The following is a 25492-nucleotide window of genomic DNA, read 5'->3' as shown; positions in this document are numbered from 1 at the left end:
AACAATATGCATCCAAAACATATTAACAAAGTTTAAAAAATAACCAGTGTTGTTTTTTGGTTTTTCGGAAAACCAAAAAACCGACGTTATTCCGTTTTTAAACCAAAACGGGAAAACAGATAAATCAACGTTTTGGTTTTGTTTGTATGATTTACGGATAATCCATTGAATGCTGGGAAAACGAGGAGAAGGCGCATTATGAAGGAGATGTCCGGTCGCCAGGGTGTGTGTGTGTGTGTGTGTGTGTGTGTGTGTGTGTGTGTGTGTGTGTGTGTGTGTGTGTGTGTGTGTGTGTGTGTGTGTGTGTGTGTGTGTGTGTGTGTGTGTGACACAGGCATTTGTTTTCAGAAGATATTATGATAGTGTCGTTCGTTCCGGTGCACTCCCGACAGCATAGCACTACATCGAGATTAAGATTAAACTAATTTATTTTGGGAACAGCCGAGCAGAGCACATACACACACACATCATGCGCCTTGGTGACTGACTGGACATCTCCTTCATAAAACTAATAAAAGGGGGAGTAATCGGGCAGTTCGATGTGTGTAGATGTGTGTGTGGTTAACACGTAGCAGCCTGCAGTCACTCTTAAACTGTTCTGATTAAGTTAAACACAGCGAAGGCGGTGCGTAAAAAGGCACAGCTCTTTATCGAGTACGTCCCGCTGCCTCCTGATGCTGCAGCCATTTCATGAAGTGAAGGAGGGTTTCCTTCTATAAAACAGCTGCGGGCAGCAGATACCGTGAGAGTCCCGGACATTAATTCATAGATCAAGGCAGACTGGTTTACTCTCCTGTTTTGCCAATCCGGTGCTTAAACAAATAGCTCCCTCTACACCCCTGGCCGACATGTCCTTAAAATGAAGTCCGAGTTTGAAATATATCTCAAATAATGTATGCACCACCATTTCCCCACATAAACATAACAGTCTGCAATCAAACGGTTGTCTCCTGTGCGCTCCTCTTCCTACTTGGCGCACCGGTAACATGCTCGTGCGCACAAGAGGCTGAGACCTGGCTGAGCCGCTGAATCCCTCGGAACATCATAAAAGCCAATTTCAACGGTTTTCTGGTGAAAGATTAACTATAGCTACTGGATGAAATAATATGACTGGTGGCATAGGTGCGAAAATTAAACACTTTTTGAAAAAAATATTATGATAAAATATTTTGATATATTTATAATTCTGCAAATATTACGATAAACTCACAGCTATTTCGCGGACCGGGGGTTGGGAACCCCTGGGCTACAGTACTTGAGTACATCTACTTAGTTACTTCCCACCTACAGGGACGAAAATATAAAAGCCCACTCACATACATTTTCAACATTCAAGTTCTTTATAATCATGTACAGCACATTACAGAAAGGCTCACTCCAATAAAGCTCCTTAAATATGTATTACAATGATTTTTACATTACAGGGCTTTCGTTTGTTGAAACATTGCGTATAAGCGACTCCATATATCTTCCCAATGGTGAAACTAGCATATCATGTATATCACTGCGGCGCATGCGTGCGTTTGTGAACCTTTACTCTAAGTAAATATATATTAAAAGACCTGAGTCACATGCAGAGTGGACGCACACAGTTAGGAACGGAACCATAGACGGGACGGAACACAAAGAGAGATAGGTGACAGGGGGTTGGCCGATTTTCGACCAATCAGCGACCACAGAGAGACTTAAAGCTCGGTTACCTGCAGCCTGCACAACATCTTGTTGTTCTTCTCAGCCCAGGCGTGCCAGACACTGTGCAAAACCAGTCTGCGTCCTCGCTTGTGATAACGGAACAACCGTACAGCATTTAGTGTCGGTGTGAGTGTCTCGTACACTGCAGCAGGACTTCAGCCATGATGCTCCCCCGGACTTTCAGAGTAGATTATGACCACGTTACAAGCGTCGTATGCGTGGTGGGCGCGGGACTTAAGGTGAACCTGAACAGGTAGGCTATTGTTCAACCCATTGTCTTCTACAGAGCCCACGTAACACAGATACAACAGGCTGTGTGTGGCTAATTGTTGATTTGGGGGAATTATATGTATTCCTTTATTAAAGTATTTTATTCTATTGTGAAAATAGTAACGTCTTCCTCTGGCAATATTGTTTTGTAAGATACTGTATTGTGTTACCTTGGTTACAGTAGGTATTAGCGACCTATGTTTCAATCCTTATTTTCTTTTTAATAAGTGGTCAACATGATACCAGTCCACAATTTTGCATTCAGCGCTATTTTTTTTAATGTAATTTAAAGATTCCCATTTTCCTCAAATAAAAACAGTAGCCAGTTTATCAGGTGCTTTCTAAAACTATACAGTATTACATCAGTTATATAATAAGCTTAGGTTTATAATAGGTTGAAGTAGCCTACAGTTAGAGACGTGGAATTCATTGAATGGTAATTTTGGCAGCTACAGTTTTGTTGGTGTACTCCACCCTATTTATATCAATAAGGGTGTACTAAACAATGACACTTAGTCATTGTAATGTAATTACACCCTGAAACCGGTCTTAACGTTGAGTCAACCCATCTTTAAAACACTTTCATTCAAACTGAACATTATAACATTTATGAAGGTAGAATTGATGGCAGGATTGTTTGTGTAGACCACATTAAACGTGTGTATACCAAATAAAAGGGCAACAGAGGGTAGCAGAATGCCATTGTTTGCCCACATTAAACAGAGCTGTGAGGAGGATGTCATTTCAATGCAGATCCTGGTGATGGCGGCCACAACGATTTGTTTTGTACAGTATAAGGCAGTCAACCACAGTCCTCTTTTGTTGCTATCCAACAGGAGAGACTTTGTTGTACCAAAGCAATGTAAGTAAGACGTTCTCCCGAATGCCAGCCTCCACAGCACCACAGAGCTAGGCTTGATCCCAGACTGGGTAGAGTGGGAAGAACGGCACACAGATCCCCTCTGGGTTTTTTTGGAATATCCAAAATTAAAAGTCTGATATCATTCGAGACTGAAAGGGCATCTATTTTAAAGGTGTTGTCAAGTATAGAAGTCCTATTCTTAAATCTTAAAGAATAGCAATTCTCAGTAATTAGAGAGTTATTGGTGGCTGTAAAGATTCCTCCTCTCTAAACTGGCTGTGAACAGATCCTGTCCTAACGTGATAGGAATGTAAGTCAAATGGTACAACATGCACAGCCCAAAGCCCAAGCCATGTGTTTATCAGATTTAAACATTTCTAACGTTGTTAAACCAAGTGGATAACTTGTTAGTCTTTTTTGCACAGAAAAAGTTTTGTTGTTATTCTGTGGACACTGTTTTCATGCTATGTTACAGGATACTCACTTTTTTGACAATCTCATGAGTTGGAATCACATTAGAAGTAGGTCTCTTCACTGCCAGCGTGGACAGGGGGAATAATTGCACAAAATACTTTTAGTGTACACATGTCTATGACGTGGACCTATCATTCATTTGATGATTAGTTCATTTCATGATTAGTTGTGACTGTATGTGGCCTATTTTGAAACAATTATGTGGTAATGGCGCTACCGCAAAACAGCTGACACATGGAAAACCAGGGACCTGGTGGTATGGTATATTGTGGGACTATCAGATGTCTACGTCGTAGGCGCTGAACTTATACCCACCTGTTGCGAAATTGGAACTGTGGCTGCAGGCGTACTGCTCTTCTTCACTTAAATACCATTTCCCTGTAACACACAATCTCTTTGTTTAATAAGCCAGGTCTTTCTTGTGTATTTATACATCATGTGTTAAAACCTGCTGTTTGTCTTGTTCTCAGGAGTGCACCTCCAGGCTCTGAGTTCTTCTCTGTGAAGAGCACTGCCACTGTTCAGTACAGCATCAGCCCCCGACCTCAGGAGACCTACCACCTGTCTCCCATCCCTCTTAAGGGAAACTCAGCCCTTCTCATCCGCATGAGCCGTGCCAGTGATTATGAAAATGATGGCAAGGTGAAGTAGTTGTGCTTGAAACTGATATCCCAAAGCAGCAAGTCATATTTCTTAATTTCAGTATGTGCTGATGTAATGACAGTTTCAGGAAATGGGAGGTTTATTATTTAGAAAAAACAATTATTCAAGTTCATGTTAAAGCAGTCATGGTTAGGCAATTTTTCAGAAACAGTTTGCTCATCGTTTTGTATTTTAGGAATCGTTTCATTTCAGAGAATTGCCTTTTGTCATTGGATGAACTTTCTGATTAAGAGTAGAATTTAACGAGAAATCAAACTCACCCTCCTTTTGAGTATTTGTAGCTTTTGCTTCTTTTGATTTATGATTAACTACGTTCCAAATAACCAGAGGAGATATTTCACATTGATCATGAGCTTTTTGCTACAATGTACATTGATCATGTGTCTTTTAGATTTTGAATCGTCAAATGTCATGATGTGCAACTAAATGCCTTTTCCGTTGTATTTTAAGTTGTCTATCCGATACTATGGGGAGAAGAAAGATGTCTTGGGGAGGGCCCTCATGCACCTGACAGCGGTTGGTAAGCAAAATAAGCAAATTGAAAAAAACATATTTATACTACTTATTATTTGTTTGACTTGAAAGAAATGTGTATAAAATAGTATACCAGTACAACATTAGCAATACTCTGATATCAACCATTATCTGGAACATGTGTGCCATGCAGAGGAACTGTGATAAACGAACTGTGTGTGTTTGTGTGTGCACAGAGATCTCTCTGGATGTGGACGCAGACAGAGACGGTGTTGTGGAGAAAAACAACGCTAATAAGGTGAGCTCAAAGGTGTCAGATAACTTTACAGACACCTAATGAAGGAGATATTTGATCTACGTTTGACTTTCTCATGAACAATAACATGCCAAGTGTGACAAACTGAATTCTGTTTATGTAGATAACTCAGCGTTGCATATTAATCATTTAAAGGGTTTCTGACTACTGTGGATTTGATTTTTACTCTCCAACAGAGGGGAGATCTTTCTATGATTGTGCTATTTAAACATAATTTTGTTTCTTATTCTTGTGTCTTTTTATAAGTTTGATATATATGCAGTACAATATTTGCCGTCAATCTGTGGTGCAAAACATTTCTACCTTTTAGATTTCCATTAAATTACTTTTAGATTTCCATTAAATTACATTCAATCACGTCTGTTTTTTTGAAAACTTGTTAGGGATCATGGAAATGGGGTTCAAATGGTCACGGAGCCATCCTATTGGTCAACTGTGACTCGGAGCGGATGTTCTTGAAGAAACCAGATAGCGAGCAGGACCAGGTCTCCAAAGTGTCAGGTAAAAAACAGCTTCTCTTTGTTCACTCTGCACATTTTTCATTACTGTTGCCAGCATTAAAAGGTCACTCATCTTTGCTTTTGCACAGTTGGCAGATTAAAGTGTTGAAAGGGCAAACCTGTGTGATGAAACTACAAATCTAAAGACCTCTGCGTGAGTGTAGAGGGCAGTTTGATAAAGCAGGCCTCTCAAATGACTTTGCTGCGGATAAACCAGTAGAGCTGAAATCTGATAGTACAAGCAGGTGTTGTTCATTATGTGTGAGTGTGGGTGCCCCGTATTTATCACAGATATGACCAGACATTCACTGTACTATATACTTTTAGTGTTAAAAGCATAAAAAAGTCACTCAAGCACATTCATGTCATGTATCTGTTACATGTTGAGTAAAATCTAAAGTATATAGGTGTAAGAGCCATTTAGGCACATTATTTTTTGGTAATGAATTATGGTTTTGTGAGCCAATTGAATATTCTTTAATTTAACTTAAATGAGCCGAATAACTATGAATTATTATTATACTGTTTTTGTACGTGTTATCTTGCTTATGGACAGCTCTAGTTTATGTTTTGTTATTATTCATAAAAAGCAATCGTAGGAGCGTGCTCGGGTATAAATGACGCTGCCAGCATGACACAGCAGGAAGTCTAGAGAGGAAGTTGGAAAAAGTTTTTGACCGCACACATCCGTTTGACCGAGGGATCTTGTTTGTTTATTTGTTTAAATACCGTGAAAATGTTGCACGTCGGCAGTGGGCCGCCAGCTGATCCATTGAACCTCTCAATAAAGCGCCTGAATGGAACGAGCAAGGTATCTGATTTCTTGAATATACGCGAGTCAATACTCGAACTCGCCTCCTAGACTAAGTGGCCTTTGAACATTAATTTTCTTTTGGACAATTGGCCACTACAATAGGATTGAATGACATTTGCAGGACACTAACATGATGTTTTGTGGGTGTGCAGATCTGAAGGACATGTCTCTCATGGTGCTGCGGACCAAAGGCCCGGCCAAACTCCCAGAGGGCTACAAGCTCACCATGCACATCTCTCAGGGCGACGCAGAGAGCGTCAGAGTCTTCAGGGCCAGATCCTCTGGAGTGGAGAGCAATTCAATGCGTTAGTAAAGAGTGTGGGTGAATAACCCAGAACAGATGATGTTGTGTGCATGCAATTCAGAATATGTTTGTGTTAATGTATGAGTGTATGATTACAACGGTAAATCAGACATTTTTGAAAAACCTATTTTATAAAGTCTCATTGACTGCTGACCAGTGGTTGCGTTAGACTTTTTCATTGTCCGTCATTTTTGACGGACAGGATCGTAACATTTCCGTCATAATCCATTATTACCCGTCATTTTATTTTTTTATTTATTAATTTAATAATATTAGCTGCTAATTGTAGCCACCAGAGTATCGCAGCTTCAGGTTTTGGCTATGCGTCACTCTCACTCCTTATTTGGTACCGTGTGTGTGTATGTGTGAAAAAAAAAGATGAACAGACACCGACCGTGCGGTCACTTTTCATGTCAACACGAATATGAATGATTTATTTGTTCCTGCACTGACAGCACAGCAGAGGGGGGCAGAGGCCACTAAAACACCGCGACCATTGTGCCTAAACAGGCAAATATGAACAATGCCATTGTTTGAAATGAGACAATTACAATTAAAATATGAACAAAACATTTACAAGAACAACTCAATTGACCTGCTGTAGCCTAGCCTGAACTCAGACCTTCCTCCTGGGCCGCATGGATTTAAACTGGGTGCTCGCTTGTGCGTAGTCAAATGCATCAAGGGAGATTGCTGCAGAGGCGATGGTCATTAAGCGTTGGGTCTTTGCCTCGGACAGACGACTTCTCATGGCCGTTTTTATGTTGTTCTGAAGGCTGAACCCGCGCTCTGCTGCTACGCTGGAGACTGGAATTACCAGCGCCACTTCAGCCAACGTTTTGTAGTCGGGAAACATTTCTCCCAGGGAAGTGATCAGAAGTCGGCAAGACTCTCTGAACGAGGGATTTCCCGATCCTGCAAGCACTCGCTTCACCGGGAGGAAATCCCGCAGCATGCGCTCCTTCTGCACCAGTGGCGCAGCTGCATCCCTTTGTGACCCGTAGTGGTCACAGACGCGCTCCAAGGCCTCCAGTCCGTAGCTCTTTAACGCGCTGTCAGCACCCGGATAGCGAGATGCATTGATCACGGTGTCGAGATCAGCGATGATGCCTACATGCTCCGAAGGAAATCTTTTTTTGATGGATTTAGTAACCTCCGCGATGTAGTCTGTGCGCACACGTGAAAAGGTCTGAGCGTCTGCCTGGGTGAGCGTGATGCCACAGAACTTGCCGTCTTGTAAAGCCTCGTTAAATGTGGTCTCCGCCTCACCTGGCCCATTCATCAAGTCCTCGAGGCTGGCAAGGGTCATGTTCACGACGGGCTGGATGGAGGAGATGTTGACATCTTCTTTTTGGAAGGTGAGGTTCATGCGGTTCACCACGGCCAAGACGTCAGTCAGCAGGTGAGTCAAGGCAGGGAACATTTGGAGGCGCTTTCTAATCCCCTTAGCGACCGGACAGTCTTTGTCAGCTTCCTCCTCCTGCAACTCCAACACCACACTGAATGCGCGTGCAGGCCCACAGTATATAAGGCGGCTACACCCGCCGTCCCACTATCCTTTTTCTCTTCAGACGAGCTGACAACCGAAGAGTTAAACGTACGAAGATTAGAAGATTAGAAGAAACGAAAAATGGACAATGGACTCACCATTACTGGAATCTCGGCCATGCCCCACCTGCCCTGGTTTGATCACGGGCACCGATCTCCACCACCTCTGTTAGAGTGTTTGGGGGACCAGGATATGGCCGAGGCGGTGCCATTCGCGTTCGCCATTCCAGCGGGGCGGATGGCTCCGTTTGCCATTGTCGGGCACTTCCGGGTTCAGTCCATGGAGGTCCACCGCCCTAGGTGATGACCATGGCGGCGGAGCGCAGCTGCTCCCAGCGGGCAGCAGGCTGGGCAGGGAGCTGAAAAGAGCTCTGCCACGCTATCGCGTGACAGGGCGACTGCAAATAAACACGGGTGTGTGGGCATCTCGCTCATTGCTGGAGATGCCCCCACCTCACCAGATCAGAGCGATTATTTGTAGCTTGATCGTGGCCGCCGCCGTTGTCTGCCGTGTGATATCCCGGTGAGGGATCACGCCGCATGGCACTTTCCAAAAAGGACCGTGTTGATCTCCTGGGAGCCCCCGTGGTTACGGAAGGGCTCTTTGGATCGATCTCCTTGGTCACGTGGGTGAGGAGTAGGCTGCTTCTTGCTCATCCCCAGAGGAAAGAACACTGTCCCACACTCCCCGCCCCCTCTGTAAACTCCAGTATAGGAGCCAGCAGGTGGGCGCGTGCACGTGAGTGGAATAAACCGTAGTGCTGTCAAAGCACTGTGCGGGTTCAAGAGAGTGATGTGTGTGTGAGAAATGCATTCAGTGAAAACGATTGCATTTATCCCAGAGTAAGAGTCATCTCTCTCCACATTTCCACTTTTCACCATAATGTCCGTTTCAAAGAGACGGCATTTGACAGAGCCGCGGCCCCACGGGAGCTGCCGCGGTGCGTTCAAGAACCTCAGTAGAAAATCTGCCCTTTTTCTGTGTCAGCCCCCATGCCAAAACTCCCTTTTATGGAAGGTTTGGCAGCGGAGTAGGCCACCAGAGAATACTACAGCTTCTTAGCTGTGGCTCCACAGCTGCTGGCATGTCCCCTGAACACAGTTTTGTGGGGAATGGAAGCCCAGCTGTGTACTGACAGAGTAGAGGGGCAGGACACTGAGACAGGGTTACTCACTCCAGCTTTGCGGCTTCCCTCCTCCATTCAGGGGCAATAGAGAGGCAAATCTATCATCCTGGGAGGAGATAGGTTTCCTTTCAACAGAAAGTCGAAAAGAGGCCCTGTTGCAAGAACGGTGGGTTACGTATATAGTAACCCTAGTTCTAGAGTGATGTATGTGTGAAAAATGCATTTAGTAAAAACGATTGCATTTATCCCAGAGTAAGAGTCATATCTCTCCACAATTCCACATTTTCCCATAATGTCTCGTTGAGATCGGCAAGGCCGTTTTCATACGATGTTAATTGGACACCCATTATGAGGCGCGGCCCCCGTGAGAGTGGCCGCGGTGCGTTCAGGGACCTCCGCAGAAGAACAGTGGGTTACGTAGTGTAACTCTAGTTCTAGAGCAGGGGTAGCCAACACGGTGCCCGCGGGCACTTGGTCGCCCGCAGGGGCAACGTGAGTCGCCCGCGGGGCACGTTCTAAAAATAGCTCGCCAAGCAAATCCAAAATGTATAAAATACACAAAACAAAAAAGGAAATGTAATTAAAAGAATCTACCCTATGCATAAACGAAACCTAAATCATAGCGAACTCTATCTACTTACTACAACTCTATATCTATCTAACACCCCTCCTCCCCCCACCCCCACAATGAATATCGACCAATCACGTTCTTGCTTGATTTGCGGGACCAGCGTTGCAGTCGGGAAGAAAAGCAATGTGGCACCTCCCCGCTGATTTTCCTTCTGGCAGAATCTACAGAACACATCAGCCCCATTGAACAGCCTATCATGCCAGCCCATACAACACATGAGGGGCAGAGTTTTACTGTGTGTGTTGCAACTTGCATATATATTTATTGCACTTGACGCACACACGCATGGCGTAATTTCCACCTGGGACAGGGGGGAAATGTCCCCCGCTCTTTTCGAAATCCCGTTTGTGTCCCCCCACTTTACAAATATGTTTATTATTATTTTTTAACGCAAGCCGTCGATCGCCACGGAGGAGCTCATAGCCTCTGTGAGCGAGCGAGACAGAGAGAGAGAGAGCGAGAGAGCTAGGGAGGGAGGGAGAGAGAGAGAGAGAGAGAGAGCGATCGAGAGAGCTAGGGAGGGAGGGAGAGAGAGAGAGAGAGCTAGGGAGAGCATAGTCAGCATACCTTTATCTATTTAATATAGATAAAGTAAGAAATCATTCCAATGTGTATAGGACAGTAAAAAAAACAAAAAACAATTTGAAAGGGGAGTGATTAGTAAAATAAGCATACATAAAAAGAAAGAATACTAACTAGGTAACATAAGATAAGAATGAACAAGTTTAAATGATTTGTTATTGGTTGTGATCATATTCTAAAGATGTTTGGATTATTGAAAAGTATACAGCTCCCTTTCATCTGAGTGTTGAGAGCTGTATCCATCAATTCATGTTGTGCTCAAAGTGCTCCAGATTGATGCATTTCACTTTAAAAATAATCTTCCCGGGGGTGCATGCCCCCCGACCCCCCTAGAGGAGATGAGGACCCCCCTAGAGGAGGTGAGGACCCCCCTAGAGGAGGTGAGGACCCCCCTAGAGGAGGTGAGGACGACCCCCCTAGAGGAGGTGAGGCCCGTCCACCCCCAAATAAAGCAGGTTAAAATAATTAAATTGCATACATGTTCTTTTAGTAAACACTGCAAACGGGTCCCACAGACCCAAACAGCACACAAAGGTTAAAGGTCAGCATATCATAATGTTAAAATGTGCTAAATATATACACTGCAAAAAACAAAAAAAGAGGAGTAAAAGTAGCCCCCGACTTGTTTTATTTTTTAAAAGTAGCCCTCACCCTAAAAAAGGTTGGTGACCCCTGTTCTAGAGTGATATGTGTGTGTAAAATGCATTCAGTAAAAACGATTGCATTTATCCCAGAGTAAGAGTCATCTCTCTCCACATTCCACATTTCCCCATAATGTCCGTTTCAAAGAGACGGCATTATGACGACGCGCGCCCCCCCCCCCCCGAGAGCGGGCCGCGGTGCGTTCATGGACAGAAGAAGCTCCGATTAATGCCTCTTTCTAAGAGAAAACAGCATTATGGCGGAGCGCGCGCTCTCACGGGAGCGTGCCGTGGTGCGTTCAGGGACCTCAGTGAAAAATCTGCCGTTTTTTTCTCTGAGTGGAAACTGCATTATAGAAAAACTGCCCTTTCTGTGTCAGCCCCCCATGGGTCAAACTTCCTTTTATGGAGGGTTTGACGGCGGAGTGGGCCACCAGAGAGTACCACAGCTTCATAGCTGCGACTCCGCAGCTGATTGCACATCCCCTAACACAATGTTATGGGGAATGGAAAAGCAGTGGCGTATTAACAGAGCGGATGGACAGGACACTGAGACTGGGTTATTCACTCCAGTTTTGCAGCATCCCTCCTCCGTTCAGAGGCATGAGAGAGGCAAATCTGTCATCCCAGGAGGAGATAGGTTTCCTCTCGGCATGTGCACTCTCAAGTCAGAGAGAAGGGGCACTATTCCCTGTACTTCCTGGTTCCCAAGAAGACTTCAGGCCCATTCTGGATCTTCAACGCCTGAACCAGCACATTGCATGCAAGAAGTTCCATATGTTAACTATGAAACAGTTACTGGGACTGGTGCAGCCAGGAGATTGGTTCACAACCATCGACCTGAAGAACGCTTACTTTCATGGCGAAATTGCTCCAAGACACAGAAAGTATTTGCGTTTTGCCTTCCAGGGGGTAGCCTACGAGTACAACAGACTGCCGTTCGGCTACTCCCTATCCCTACAGACATTCAGCCACGACGCTGCAACCGCTGCAGGACCATGGCATGAGGGTGTTCTTTTATCTGGATGACCTCATAGTCATGGCCAGGTCCAGGGAATGGGCAATGTTTCACACAGCCCAATTGATCCTACGCCTAACCAAGTTGGGTTGAAAAAGAAGTTGCGGTCAATTGGAAGAAGAGCTCCCCCATACCTCACCAGCAGGTAGAATATCTGGGGGTGATGCTCGATGCAGGCAGACTACGTGCCACCCTGACAGAAAGCAGACAGGCATCCCTGCTGCGGGCAGTCTGCAGGCTGTGTCAGGGGGCGACGGTGACAGCTTTGATCATCATGCAGACTTTGGGTCTCATGACGGCTGCTCACTCCGTAGTGCCACTTGGACTGCTGCATGCACGTCGCATGCAGAGGTGGTTTTCCGGCCTTCGTTTAGATCTTAAGACACAAACGACGTCTGGTGACCATCCCCCCCTCAGTAGAGAGAAACCTCAGATTCTGGGGGTCCCCAGAGAATCTGCGGAGGGGAGCTCCACTGGGGCAGGTAACCTCCTATATCACAGTCTTCACAGACGCTTCAATGACAGGATGGGGGGGGGGACGTGCCTAGAGAGAGCTGTGGGTGGTTGCTGGCCTCTGGCAGAGGCGCGGCACAGCAACCTCCTGGAGCTGCAAGCAGTGATGTTAGTCCTACAGCACTTCAAACCCTTAATACAGGGCAAACATGTGCTAGTAAGGAGCGACAACCGCACCTCAGTGGCGTACATCAACAGGCAGGGCGGAGTCCGCTCAATAGCCTTGTTGACCGCAACAGAGAACCTGTGGCTGTGGGTTTCACAGATTGTGTTGTCTCTAAGGGCCCTGCACATCACGGGACGGGAGAACGGGGGGGGCCGACCTCATGTCAAGAGGCGGACCCCTGCCAGACGAGTGGAGGCTTCACCCGGAGGTAGTGAAGCAGGTCTGGACTCAGTTCGGTAGAGCAGAGGTGGACCTGTTCGCCAATCGGCGCAACAGCCACTGTGCCCTGTGGTTCTCCCTGGCTCGGAGGGACAACCCGCCCTTGGGGGTCGACACATTTGCACACGAGCCATGGCCAAGAAAGCTGCCTTACGCCTTTCCACCGCTGCACCTTATCCCCCCCCTCCTGGAGAGGGTGAGGCGGGAACAGCTGTCAATCATCCTGGTGGCCCCAGATCGCCACCTGGCGCCGTGGTACGCGGGGGTAACACAGATGATGGTGGGCCAGCCCTGGGCGATTCCTCAGGTCTGGGGAGTGCTGTCTCAGGAAGCAGGTGCAATAGGGGCGTTACCCACTCTAGGCCAACCTCTCCAGGCTTGGCTCCTGAGAGGGACAGGCTGAGACAGGTGGGGCTGTCTGATAACGTTATTCAGACTATCCAAGCAGCAAGAGCAGAATCCATCACAGCTTGTTACAGGCCAAAGTGGGCGGGATTCCGGCGATGGTGTGAAGGAAGGAGTCTAGAGCCTCTGTCGTGCACGCTGGGCTCTATTCTTACCTACTTACAGATACTGGTGGACAGGGGGCTGGCTCATTCCACAATTAAGGTGTATACAGCAGCCATTTCGTCCTGCCATGAGGGATTTGGAGGCAGGACAGCCTTCAGTCAGCCGCTTATGACGCGGTTTTTGCAGGGGGTCAGCAGGCAGCGCCCAGTAGTGCACGCCTCCGCCCCGCAGTGGGACCTGCCGTTGGTGCTCGAGGCTCTGGTCACAGAACCATTTGAGCCTCTGGAGCTCTCCTCCCTGAAAGCACTGTCATGGAAGACAGCATTGCTACTTGCCTTGACTTCGGCTAAAAGAGTGTCCGAGCTGACCACTCTGTCGGTACACCCAAGTTGTCTTTTGATCCAGGGTGACCGTAGCGGGGCGACACTCAGGCCGAACCCCTCCTTTACTCCTAAGAGTATCAGAAGTTCATTCAGATCAAGGGCTATTCAGTTAGGTGGCTTTAATCTTCCACCCCATATTGGGGCCAGGGAGGCTGAATTGCACCTCCTCTGCCCAGTGCGTGCGCTAGCATGCTATGTAGAGCGCACGGCTGCCATTAGGCGCACTGAACAACTGTTTGCGTGCTTTGGGGATGGTGTGGCTGGAAAAGCCCTCTCAAAGAAGCGCCTAACAGGATGGCTATGCGGGTGCATTACACATGCCTATGGACGGGCGGGGAGAGCCCTCCCCACTGGGGTCCGTGCACATTCTACACGGGCTGTGGCTGTGTCAACAGCCTTATTCAGCGGCGTGAGTGTAGAAGATATATGCACGGCGGCGTCTTGGTCTACGCTAGGCCCCTTCATAAAATGTTATCTCCTGGACATGTCTGGCTCCTTCTCGTCGTCTGTGCTTGCCGAGGCAACGCATGACTGGTGAGAGGGGGGTGGCTGTGGGTCAGCAGGTATCTGACCCCCCCCCCCGGACATAAAGCACTTGTGTTTTCCCATGCTCCTGAGGGACTCGGGAGACATGGTCCGCTCGCTGAAGAGTGTATAGGATAGTGGGGCGGCGGGTGCCTGCGCGCGCATTCAGGTAGGCTCGCCCCTATTGGCCGGCTACGTTTACGTAAATTCAGTAGGTGAAAGCACGCACAGCATGATAGAGAGTAGTACCCATAGAGTCCAGTAGAGGGCTCCGCCTGTGCTTATATAACTAGGGTTACAATACGTAACCCCCCCGTTTTTGCTAGCTATGCTCCATATTGACTATAAGGTAGCTGAAAGTGAAACTGTAGTGAGATTCAACCATTCTTTGTTTGGTAGGGGAGAGGGAGCACTTGATTGAAGCACATGCAATGAAGCACCTTATAATTCAAGCATTGTTTGTGTTGTTATTGCTTCCCAGAGAAAATCTTCCACCTTTTTGTGAAGGAATATCCTCTGGTGCTGAGCAATGAGGTCCTGTCCCAGGAGGTGCCTTACCTCGGAGGCGTCTCGGAGATGAAGTTTTACGTGGAGGGCCTCAGGTTTCCTGACAAAGACTTCGATGGGCTCATCAGCATCAACCTCAGTCTGCTAGAGCCCATCTCTGAGGTAAGACCTGCAACATGACATTTATAATGTAACGCCAACTAATCATTTTACGTACTTTATATACCTGTTTAAAATGAAATTGTAAAAAAAGTCCAGAACAAATACGTTTAAAATCAGATGAACTCATGGTCCACCTAGTTGTTTTTTCATAGCTTAACCACAACTCAGTCTCTTTCTGTTGATCTGGCTGAAAGCAAGTTAGTGGATGGACCTTCAGATAAACAAGTGTTTGTGTGAAACCACTATTTCCAAAATCAAACTTTCAAACAACATAATTAAACTTTGAACACAACCATTTCTTATAACGTCGGGTTACGTATTGTAACCCTTGTTATATGAACACAGGCGGAGCCCTCTACTGGACTCTATGGGTACTACCTTATCATGCAAGCATTCACCTACTGAGATTTCTATAGACGTAGCCGGCCCCGGGGCGGGCTTACCTGAATGCGTGCGCATCTCACTTCCGTATAAAAGGAGGCCTCGCCTCCTGACCACTATCCTACACCACTCTTCAGCGAGCGGTATAGGACAGACAGTGCCCCCAAGGTAGAGGGCTCCGCCTGTGTTTATATAACAAGGGTTACAATACGTAACCCAACGTTATATCTCTCACAGGCTCCGCCCTCTACTGGACTCTATGGGTACAGTGGGCGGAGCCCCGATGTATGCACGCACTGTCGTCCAGCACACCGTTCCACCTCACTGTCCCTGACCGGCTTTAGCAGCCACTGCGCCTCACTCACCTCTCCCTCGGTTGTAACCGTGGAGAAGTCCGGGCTGCGGCCGATAGAGCACACCCTGACGCGCTTGCCTCGCAAAAAAGTGTGCTCAAAAATAGTGCTGAGGACTCCCCTACGTCTGCCCATAGGCAGACAGGGAAAGTCTGCAGCCCTGTAGGGGTTCACTATGCACTCTCCCTCCTGAGTCCCTAAAGAGCACGGGGAGAACGCAAGTGCCCCCTATGTCCCCCCACTCCGCCACTGACCCTGTGCAGAGTGTGTAGGGACAATAGTATGGAGGGCTCTCCCCCTCCTGCCCCCAGGCAGGCGAGGGGAGCCCTTCAGCCCTGTAAGGGCCCAGAGCGCATTACATCACCCCGCGACCCTCCAGGGGTCCGGAGAAATGTAAGCGCATTTACGTCCGGGGAGGGGGTCAGATGCCCACTGACCCACAGCCCCCCCCCCCTCCTCACCAGTCCTGTGTTGCCACAGCAAGTACAGACGATGAGAAAGAGCCAGACATATCCAAGAGATAAAACTTTATGAAGGGGCCTGGCGTTGACCAAGACGCCGCCGTGCATATATCCTCCACACTCACACCGCTGAATAAGGCTGTTGATGCAGCCACAGCTCGTGTGGAGTGCGCACGGACCCCCATGGGACAGGCTCTCCCTGCCTGCTTGTAGGCGTGTGCAATGGTTTCACAAAGCCAGCCTGCCAGGCGTTTCTTGGACAGAGCTTTTCCAGTCACCCCGCCCCCGAAGCACACAAACAGCTGTTCAGTGCGTCTCAGGGTAGCTGTGCGCTCTACATAATATGCTAATGCGCGCACCGGGCAGAGGAGGTGTAATTTAGCTTCTCTAGCCCCCCCATGGGGTGGAAGACTAAAACCCCCCAACTGAATAGCCCTCGACCTGAACTCACTCCTTAGGCTCTTGGGCACAAAGGAGGGGTTCGGTCTGAGTGTCGCCCCACTCTGGTCACCCAGAATCAATAAACAGCTCGGGTGCACCGACAGAGCGGTTAACTCGGACACTCTTCTGGCTGACGTTAAGGCAAGTAGCAACGCTGTCTTCCACGACAGTGCTTTCAGGGAGGAGAGCTCAAGAGGCTCAAATGGCCCCGTGACCAAGGCCTCGAGCACCAGCGGCAGGTCCCACTGTGGGGCGGAGGCGTGCACCACCGGGCGCAGCCTCCTGACCCCCTGTAAAAACCGCAACATCAGTGGATGAGAGAAGGCTGACCTGCCGTTGAACCCCTCATGACAGGACGAGATGGCTGCTGCATACACCTTCACTGTGGAATGAGCAAGCCCTCTGTCCACCAGTAACTGTAAGAAGGATAAAATAGAGCCCAACTCACAAGATAGGGGCTCTATTCCCCGCTCCTCACACCAATGCTGGAATCTCAACCACTTCGGCCTGTAACAGGCTGTGGTGGATTCTGCTCTAGCTGCCTGGATAGACTGAATAACGCTGTCAGACAATCCACCCTGTCTCAGCCTGTCCCTCTCAGGAGCCAAGCCTGAAGAGGACGGCCCAGAGTGGGTAACGCCCCGATTGCACCTGCCTCTTGAGACATCGCCCCCCAGAACTGGGGGATCGCCCAGGGCTGGCCCACCTTCATCTGTGTCATTTCTGAGTACCACGGAGCCCCGACGCGATCCGGTGCCACCAGAATGACTGCCAGACGTTCTCGCCTCACTCTCCCCAGGAGAGGGAGAATGAGAGGTGGAAAGGCGTATAGCAGCTTTTTTGGCCATGGCTCGTGTGCAAACGCGTCCACCCCCAAAGGCGGGTCGTCGCTCAGGGCCATGGAAAACCACAGGGCACAGTGGCTGTTGGCGAACAGGTCCACTTCCGCTCTCCCGAACTGGGCCCAGATCTGCTTCACCACCTCCGGGTGAAGCGTCCATTCGCCTGGCAGGGGGCCGCCCCTCGACATGAGGTCGGCCCCCCTGTTCTCCAGTCCCGGGATATGGAGGGCTCTCAGAGATAATACCACCTCTGATGCCCATAACCACAGCCTCTCCGCTGTGGCCAACAAGGCGGCGGAGCGGACTCCGCCCTGCCTGTTGATATAAGCCACTGTGGTGCTGTTGTCGCTCCTGACCAATACATGTCTCCCTTGAATTAGGGGCATGAAATGCTGGAGGACTAACACTACCGCCCGTAGCTCTAGGAGGTTGCTGTGTCGTGTTTCTGTTAGAGACCAGCGCCCACCTATAGCCCTCTTCAGGCAGGTCCCTCCCCATCCTGTTCTGGATGCGTCCGTGAACACTGTGATGTAGGAGGTTACCCGCCCCAGTGGAGACCCCCTCCGGAGGCGCCCGGGAGACCCCCAGAACCGGAGGTTGCCCTCCACTGAGGGGGGGATGGTCACCAGCCGCCGTTTGTGCCTCTTGGGATCCAAACGTAGACTGGAAAACCACCTCTGCAGGCGCATATGCAATAACCCCAACGTGAGCAGCCGCCATGAGACCCAGAGTCTGCATGACAGCTAAAGCTGTCACTGTTGCCCCCTGTTGCAGCCTGTGCACCGCCCTGAGAAGGGACGCACGCCTGTTCTCTGACAGGGTGGCACGCAGCGCGCCTGCATCGAGCCCCACTCCCAAATACAACGCCTGTTGGTGAGGTATGGGGGTGCTCTTTCTCCAATTGATCGCAAAGCCTAATTTGGTTAGGTGTGTGATCAATTGTGCTGTGCAACACATTGCCTGTTCCCGGGACCCAGCCATGACTATGAGGTCGTCTATGTAAAAGAAAACTCTCATGCCCTGGGCACGCAGCGGTTGAAGCGCTGTGGCCACACATTTGCTGAATGTGCGTGGGGATAGGGAGTAGCCGAACGGGAGTCTGTTGTACTCGTAGGCTATCCCTTGAAAGGCAAAACGCAGATATTTCCTGTGCTCTGGCACAATCTCCACATGAAAATATGCGTCTTTCAGGTCGATGGTGGTGAACCAATCGCCCGGCTGCACTAGCCCCATTAACTGTTTGATAGTTAACATGCGAAATTTCCTGCGGCAAATGTGAAGATTCAGGCTGCGCAAATCTAGAATAGGTCTGAATTCCCCTGTCTTCTTGGAAACCAGGAAGTACATGGAATAAAAACCCCTTTCTTTTTGCTGAGGATGCACCACAGACACTGCCTGTTTCTGCACCAAAGCCTGAATCTCTGTTGAGAGGAAACCCATCTCCTCTTGGGATGATAAAATTACCTCTCGCATGCCTCTGAATGGAGGTGGGACGCTGCAAAACTGGAGTGAATAACCCCGTCTCAGCGTCCTGTCCATCCACTCTGACAGTACACAGCTGAGTTTCCATTCCCCATAATATTGAGTTAATGGACAAGCCCTTAGCTGTGGGGCCGCAGCTATAAAGCTGTGATACTCTCTGGTGACCCGTTCCGCCGCAAAATCCCCCGTGAAAGGAAGATTTGCCCATGGAGGGTCGACACAGAAAGGGCCGATTTTTTATTGAGGTCCCTGAACACACCGTCGCGCGCTCTTGTGTGAGCGCGCGCTCCACCCTAACGCTGTTCTCATTACCATGGTAACCAGCATTAACCGGAGTTTTTGTTGACGTATTGTGTTCACCTGAGGTCCCTGAACACACCATGGGCTCTTGAGAGAGCGCGAGCTCCGCCATAATGCAGCTCTTACCACTACGGTAAACTGTATTATTAGGAGCCTTTATTCTAGGCGTAGTGTGTTCCCTAACCATAATGCGCCGACTAGCAAGTCCCTGCACCCGCATAGCGCTACTATAGCACTTCCTGCGGTTTATCTCTCTCATCTGCGCATGCCCACTAGCTATCTCCTTTACAGGAGAAATAACCGGGGTAGCGAGTGGGGAATATGTACAGTCAACAATGTGTGTGAGTGCAGGATTGTGAAAACAAATGACACTCAGACTTGGATACAGATCACCTTTTTCTTTATTAGTTTTCCTAATAAAAGGGACCTGGGCATTGAACAGGGAGGAGGTGGGATTCACCCTAGCGTCCTGGGTGGAGAGACCCGTTGAGACGCTTCCTCCCTCCGCCAGTCAGCTGCGTTTTGGCGGAGCTCCCGACCCGGCGGTTCTCTGCTGCTGCTGAGACTGCCGTGGCCGGGCAGCCCGCCCCCGTGAGTGCCGGTACGCTGGCCCCACGGGGCTGGTTGAAGAAGCGGAGGGTGCTACCGGCACGGGACCTTCGTACCGGCGTCTCTCCCTCCGTCTCACCGTTGCACTGCGCTCCGCCGCCCGCGGAGGACGCTGTGACACCTGGGGAGAAGCTAGCGGCAACATGCGGCTAAGCTGCAGCCTCTCTTCCTCCAGACGGCTGAAACGCTGAGTGACCGAGGCTATAGACCCAAAGAGCCCTTCCGTGGAAACGGGGGCTCCAAGGAGATCTGCTCGGTCCTTTTTGGGCAGCGCGGTGAGTCCCAGCCACACATGACGAGACGCCACTGTGGCTAAGGACATCACTCGCCCGGCTGCGGTGGCCACTCCATGGATCAGATTATTCATCTGACCTATGCAGCGGTCCGGATAATCCTCCCCGTCCTGAGACGGGAGAGCGGGGGCGTCTGCTCGAGGAGTAATCAAGGAGACGCCCAACACACCCAGATTATTAGCCGCAGCCGCCCTCTGTGAACCGAGCCTGAACATTTTATCCAAATATTCTAAGGCTTCCCGGTCCCGCGGCAGCGGGGGCAGAGGTTTCTTCCCCTCCGCCCAACCAGCTGATCGTGGCAATAGAAGGGCCGCCAGGCTCTCGTCGAGGGGGGGCACGCCAGAACACACCGTGTCTGATCGGCCCTGCACCCTGATAATGCCCGACATGGATGCTATGGCGGCCTTCGTCCTCAATGGACGCCGCCATGTCGCCTCCACATACTGCCAGATGTCTGGCAACGGGGGCGAGACGAAAGCCGGCTGCGCCGGAAGCACCGGGCCGTAAAACCCCTGCCTAAGGCGGCTTACAGGCCTCGGTGGCAGCGGTGGGGGGAGCGGTAAGCCTACACGCTCCGCTGCCTGGGTCATCACCGCTGGGAAGTCCAGTCGCGCAGACCTGAGTGCTGGGCCCTCCTGGCTGTCGGACCCGGGGGTGTCGGACAAGGAGATGTCGTCATCCTCCTCCGCGAAGTCGACCACTCGGTCCCTCGGAAGGACGAATTCAAACGGCACGTCCTCCAGGTCGTCCATGTCCACCACCTCGAGGTCCACATCCTCTTCCTCTCCGCGCACCTGTGGGCCGAACTTCCTCGAGAAGTGCTCCGCACGATGCCGGCGGTTTAGCATCGGGATCGAACAGCAGGAAGCACAGGCCGGTGTCTGGCCCGCTCCCTGCTCAGCATGATCCTGTCCCAGGCACTGGAAACACTGACGATGCGGGTCTGCTCCCGCAATCAGTCCAGGACACGACGGGCAACTACGATGCTCCAGGAGTGGCTCCATTTTCACAATATCTCTCTCTTTCTCTACTTCCTTTCTCCCACTTGTATGTCTCGGACTCAGTGCTAGGTTACCACCTCCGCTCGCTGAAGAGTAAAGGATAGTGGTCAGGAGGCGAGGCCTCCTTTTATACGGAAGTGAGATGCGCACGCATTCAGGTAAGCCCGCCCCGGGGCCGGCTACGTCTATAGAAATCTCAGTAGGTGAATGCTTGCATGATAAGGTAGTACCCATAGAGTCCAGTAGAGGGCGGAGCCTGTGAGAGATATAACCTAATACAGCAAAGGTTATATCCGTTTTGAGTATGTTTTTGTTGGCTTAGAAAGATTTTTAGTTAACATACTTGTACTCAGCTGCCTCTCTCGTGCTCTGACAGGGTCTCCCTGAGACGCCAATTTTCACAGACACAGCCGTGTTCAGAGTGGCACCTTGGATCATGACACCCAACACCCTGCAGCCTGTGGAGGTGTTTGTCTGCTGGTAAGAGCAGACTGATGAATAATAGAGATGATTGTGACAAAATAAGTTTCAACACTATCTTCACTATCTCTTAATCCCCCTCATTGTTACTCATACTACCAAATTCACACTTAGTCTTCATGGTTTCACTTCCCATTCTTGAGTATTCAGTTTTACCCATAATCACTCAGATAATTTTCGATTTCGACACATTATTGCATAAGGAACTTACTTCTTCTGTGGTTACCTTTTCAGCACATCTGATAACTACCAGTTCCTTAAAGGAATGAGGAACCTTGTCACAAAGAGCGGTTACAAGCTTAAGATCTGCCATGAGTATATGAACAGAGGAGATCGCTGGATGCAGGTAAGAAAGTCGAATGTGTTATATGAAAAAATACGTATTGCTGCCAAAAGTCACGTGAGTGAGTCACGTGACTTTTGGCAGTAATATTCCGCCGTGAGAAGAAAAAGTTTTGTACTTGTAAAAAGAAGTGTTGTAGTTGTAAAAAAAATGTGTGTACTTGTAAAACCTATGCTGAATTTGTCTCTGAAACATGATTTATTAGAAAAATGGTATGTGTTTATTTGATAGACACGTTTTTTCTTTGCAAAACTAAATGCATTAGTTTGTAGATGGTGTTTTGTATTTGCAAACCACATTGTGTTTGTTAGTGAATCATGAGGCATTTGTAAAACCTGTTTAGTTTGTTTGTGGAGTTATGGCAGGAAATTAGCTCCATAGTTTTTCCTCAATAACCCTCTAATTAGTGCTTATTTATTGCAAGTAAGGAAGTTGTTGTACACGAGTTTTGGTCTTAATATGCTCCGCTCAATATGGGCCTAATAAGGCAGTAGTACCACAAGAATAGTAGAGAGACCAGGGACAGTTGCAACACTTTTTGGGTTTTTCCCCAATAAGTAAAAAAACATTTACAATAGGATAGCCATTTTGCTATATTATACATTATCAATATGTCAGCTACTGAAACAATGTATTTAAGATGTTTTCATGAAATAAGTACAGGTTGGAAAATGTATTTAAAAAAAAAAAACTCAACTGTTACAACTGTCCTTGTGTACAGGGACAGTTGTAGCACATGCCAGGCACGGTTGTAACATGTTAATAACGGTTACCTTTTTTCACACTACATGACAAAAAATAGGGAAAGCAGTCAAATTCTAAGGCAACAAGATTTTAATGGGGTTTCACACATCCTCCAACAAACAATGAACAATTAACAGAACTTGAACAGAACTTAAAACAGAACACCAGAATTAATCAGATTCACAGTTGTGGCAGGTGTAAAAGGCACTTCCATCTGTGCAGTCCTTGTGTGCCCAGGCTTTACAGGAGCAACACTGCAGCCAGATCTCCTTGGACCTGGAGTAGCTCTCCAGGCACACAATGCAGTATTGGGCCTCATCTTCATCAGATGAGTCCTGTATCTTCTGCTTCTTGTTGTTTTTTTTTTTGTTGCAGAAATTGATTTTTGTCTTCGCTTTACCCTTCTTTGCGTTTGATCTTTTTTTCTCAGCCTCGAGTAGATTTTTCATAGGAGTGTCTGTGAGGACAGCGGTTTCTCTTCTTTTTCTCCCCTTTTACCCCTTTCACACCAAGGCTTTTCCCCTTCTAGCTCCGTGCTAGAACTTTTCTGGTTCAGAACCGGTTCTTCGGTTTAGCGCCGGCTCTTTTCACACCGCTCAGAGCCCGACTGGTGCTGCCGCTGCTGCGTCATGACGTCACAGTTTACGTCGCTGAGTTTCTCCCCAACGGAGCTCACCTCACAACAACAACGGGCCGGGGACTGCGTCGGGTCGATGATCGTGTTGCTTTTAATCATACGAAGCCAGATTAAATTAAATAACGACTTCTCCAACCTTATACTTTTCTCCAGAGTGCCGTGGTTCATTGTTTATTAATGTGTTTCAGCGGCATTTACCGACCGCTGCAGTGCTGACTGCTCTTCAACGGGAGTGTATTCTCCCGTTAGCTCCGGGTTAGCTCACACGGCTCTAAAGTATTGTCACACAAGCAGCTGTTACATATCCCCAGTTCCCCTTAAGTGAATGTGTGTCAGTCTGAATTGACGCTGTTTGGCATCACAACGCTGTTATGAAAGTTTCTCTGGTATAACATGGGTGATGTTAGCATAGCAACCGAAGCTAAACTGACTACTTGCTAAGCCGTTTTCTACAGGCACTTTTTACCGGCGTATTTTTCATTATGATTCTACTTGTGATAGTCGGACATGACAACCTGTGCAGCCCATGTATTGATTCCATCCGATAGCTGCTATAATAACAAACAAAACGTCTGCCTGCTCTCCACAATGATCAATAACAGCGAACGGATGGTCAAAGTAAGGTACAAATAAACAGAATCACACGAAGCCTGGTTAGTGTTGCCTGACTTTATAAAGCGTGTTTTTTTTTTACAAGTGTGTGGTTGCGTTCTAGTCACTTTGCTCAGCACTACTGCTGGTTACAACTTTTATTTGCCGTACTCGCCTTAACTGTTATCTCAGGTTAATCTCGCCCCCCTCCGACGTAAGCGGTTCTTGCTTTTACACGGACAACTTTTTGGTGCTCGAAACGAACCGGATTCCGGAGCTTAGAGGCTGCTCCGCTGCGGTGTGAACAGGAAAACCCGGTGCTTTTCAAGCACCAGCACCGAACCGGCCCCGAAACACCGTTGGTGTGAATGGGGTAATAGTGGTCTGCTTCCTTGGTCCAGCTTTTGGATGTGGACGGATGGACATGGGTGAGAAAGGCGTTGCAGAGGATGATGTCCCAGGCTCCACACATGGCCTGACAGGGGAGGAGGCTGCGAGTAGAGGAGAGGAGGCTGCGAGTGGAGGAGAGGAGGCTGCGAGTGGAGGAGAGGAGGCTGCGAGTGGAGGAGAGGATGCCACAGTTGGTGTTGGAGCTGCACTGGTAGAAGGCTCTGGTGGTGGGCGGTCTGTGACTTGGGATGGCGCAAAGTCGATGTCACTGAAAATATCTCTATTAAAAGGCCAAATTCCAGTGCACGCGAACCCTGCCTGGATATTTGATGGCGTTGCAGCATGAGGAAGGGCACTCTTCATAATGCCCGGCAGATCGTAAATGCTCATTGTGGATCCTGGATGAGACTTCATCCAGTTGTCACAGCGGCTGTTGATGTGCTTCTTCAGTGGCCCACATACAGTGCGATCTAAGGGCTGTAGTTTGTGAGAACAGTGGGGAGGAAAAGAGAGGAGGATGATCCCATGGCTCCTGCAAAAATCAATCCCCTCCACAGAAAGGTGGGATGAAAGATTGTCCAGAACCAGCAGCACTTTTGACTCCTGTGAGCTCTTGGTATGGCTCTGGAAGTGCTTGAGGAAGACCACAAAGTCTTCCTCTTGCATCCACCCAGACCCATTTGCTGTGCCAATACAGCCAGGAGGGCCATTGCTGGTGAAGAAGGGCTGAAACTTCTTCCGGGGGAATATCATCATTGGAGGGATGGAATTCCCCAATGCATTTACAGCACATGCAAGTGTGATGAGAGTGCCCCGCTCTGCAGATGTCACACTGCCGACTTGTTTGGTCCCTTTTCTGGCCACAATCTTCCCAGGGTTTTGGACAGTTGTGACTCCGGTTTCGTCCATATTCCAAATGTCCTGTGTGACAAAACCATGCTTCGTCAGGACAGCAGACAGGTTGTCAAAAAACTTGTTGACATTTGTTCGGTTGAAGCTTGTAGCCCGTGAGAGACTGGTAGCCTGAGGTCTGCGTATGGAGAGGGTAGGGTGCCGCTTCAAAAACGTTGTGAGCCAGTCAGCTTCGGCCATCTCTTTCTCTGCCCAGGTTTGAGGGAAGTTGCATTCGTAGTTCTTTGCCAATTCATAGGCAAACTTCCGCACCTAAAATGAATATACATTGGAAAATATTTCACTTGTCTGTTCACTATAGGCCTCAATATATTTGATCACTTACTTTTCT

At 48.6% G+C, this 25492-nt stretch overlaps 1 protein-coding gene across 1 annotated transcript in view; it reads left to right on the top strand.

The window, feature by feature from the left end:
• Positions 1–1630: 1630 nt before the first annotated feature.
• Positions 1631–25492, top strand: part of LOC117489910 (protein-arginine deiminase type-2-like) — a 36704-nt gene continuing 12842 nt past the window's right edge. Inside the window, exons 1-9 of the mRNA XM_034139491.1 lie at positions 1631–1945; positions 3769–3940; positions 4412–4481; positions 4672–4733; positions 5135–5252; positions 6218–6370; positions 14714–14901; positions 21441–21544; positions 21779–21890. Coding sequence (XP_033995382.1) covers positions 1854–1945; positions 3769–3940; positions 4412–4481; positions 4672–4733; positions 5135–5252; positions 6218–6370; positions 14714–14901; positions 21441–21544; positions 21779–21890 — 1071 coding nt within the window. The 5' untranslated portion in view covers positions 1631–1853. The remainder of the gene's footprint in view (positions 1946–3768; positions 3941–4411; positions 4482–4671; positions 4734–5134; positions 5253–6217; positions 6371–14713; positions 14902–21440; positions 21545–21778; positions 21891–25492) is intronic.

This window comes from Trematomus bernacchii, unplaced genomic scaffold (genome assembly GCF_902827165.1).
Source record: "Trematomus bernacchii unplaced genomic scaffold, fTreBer1.1, whole genome shotgun sequence".
NCBI classification, from domain to species: Eukaryota; Metazoa; Chordata; class Actinopteri; order Perciformes; family Nototheniidae; genus Trematomus; species Trematomus bernacchii.
The sequence above is the reverse complement of the archived record's forward strand: the minus strand, read 5'-3'. Positions and strand labels throughout refer to the sequence as shown.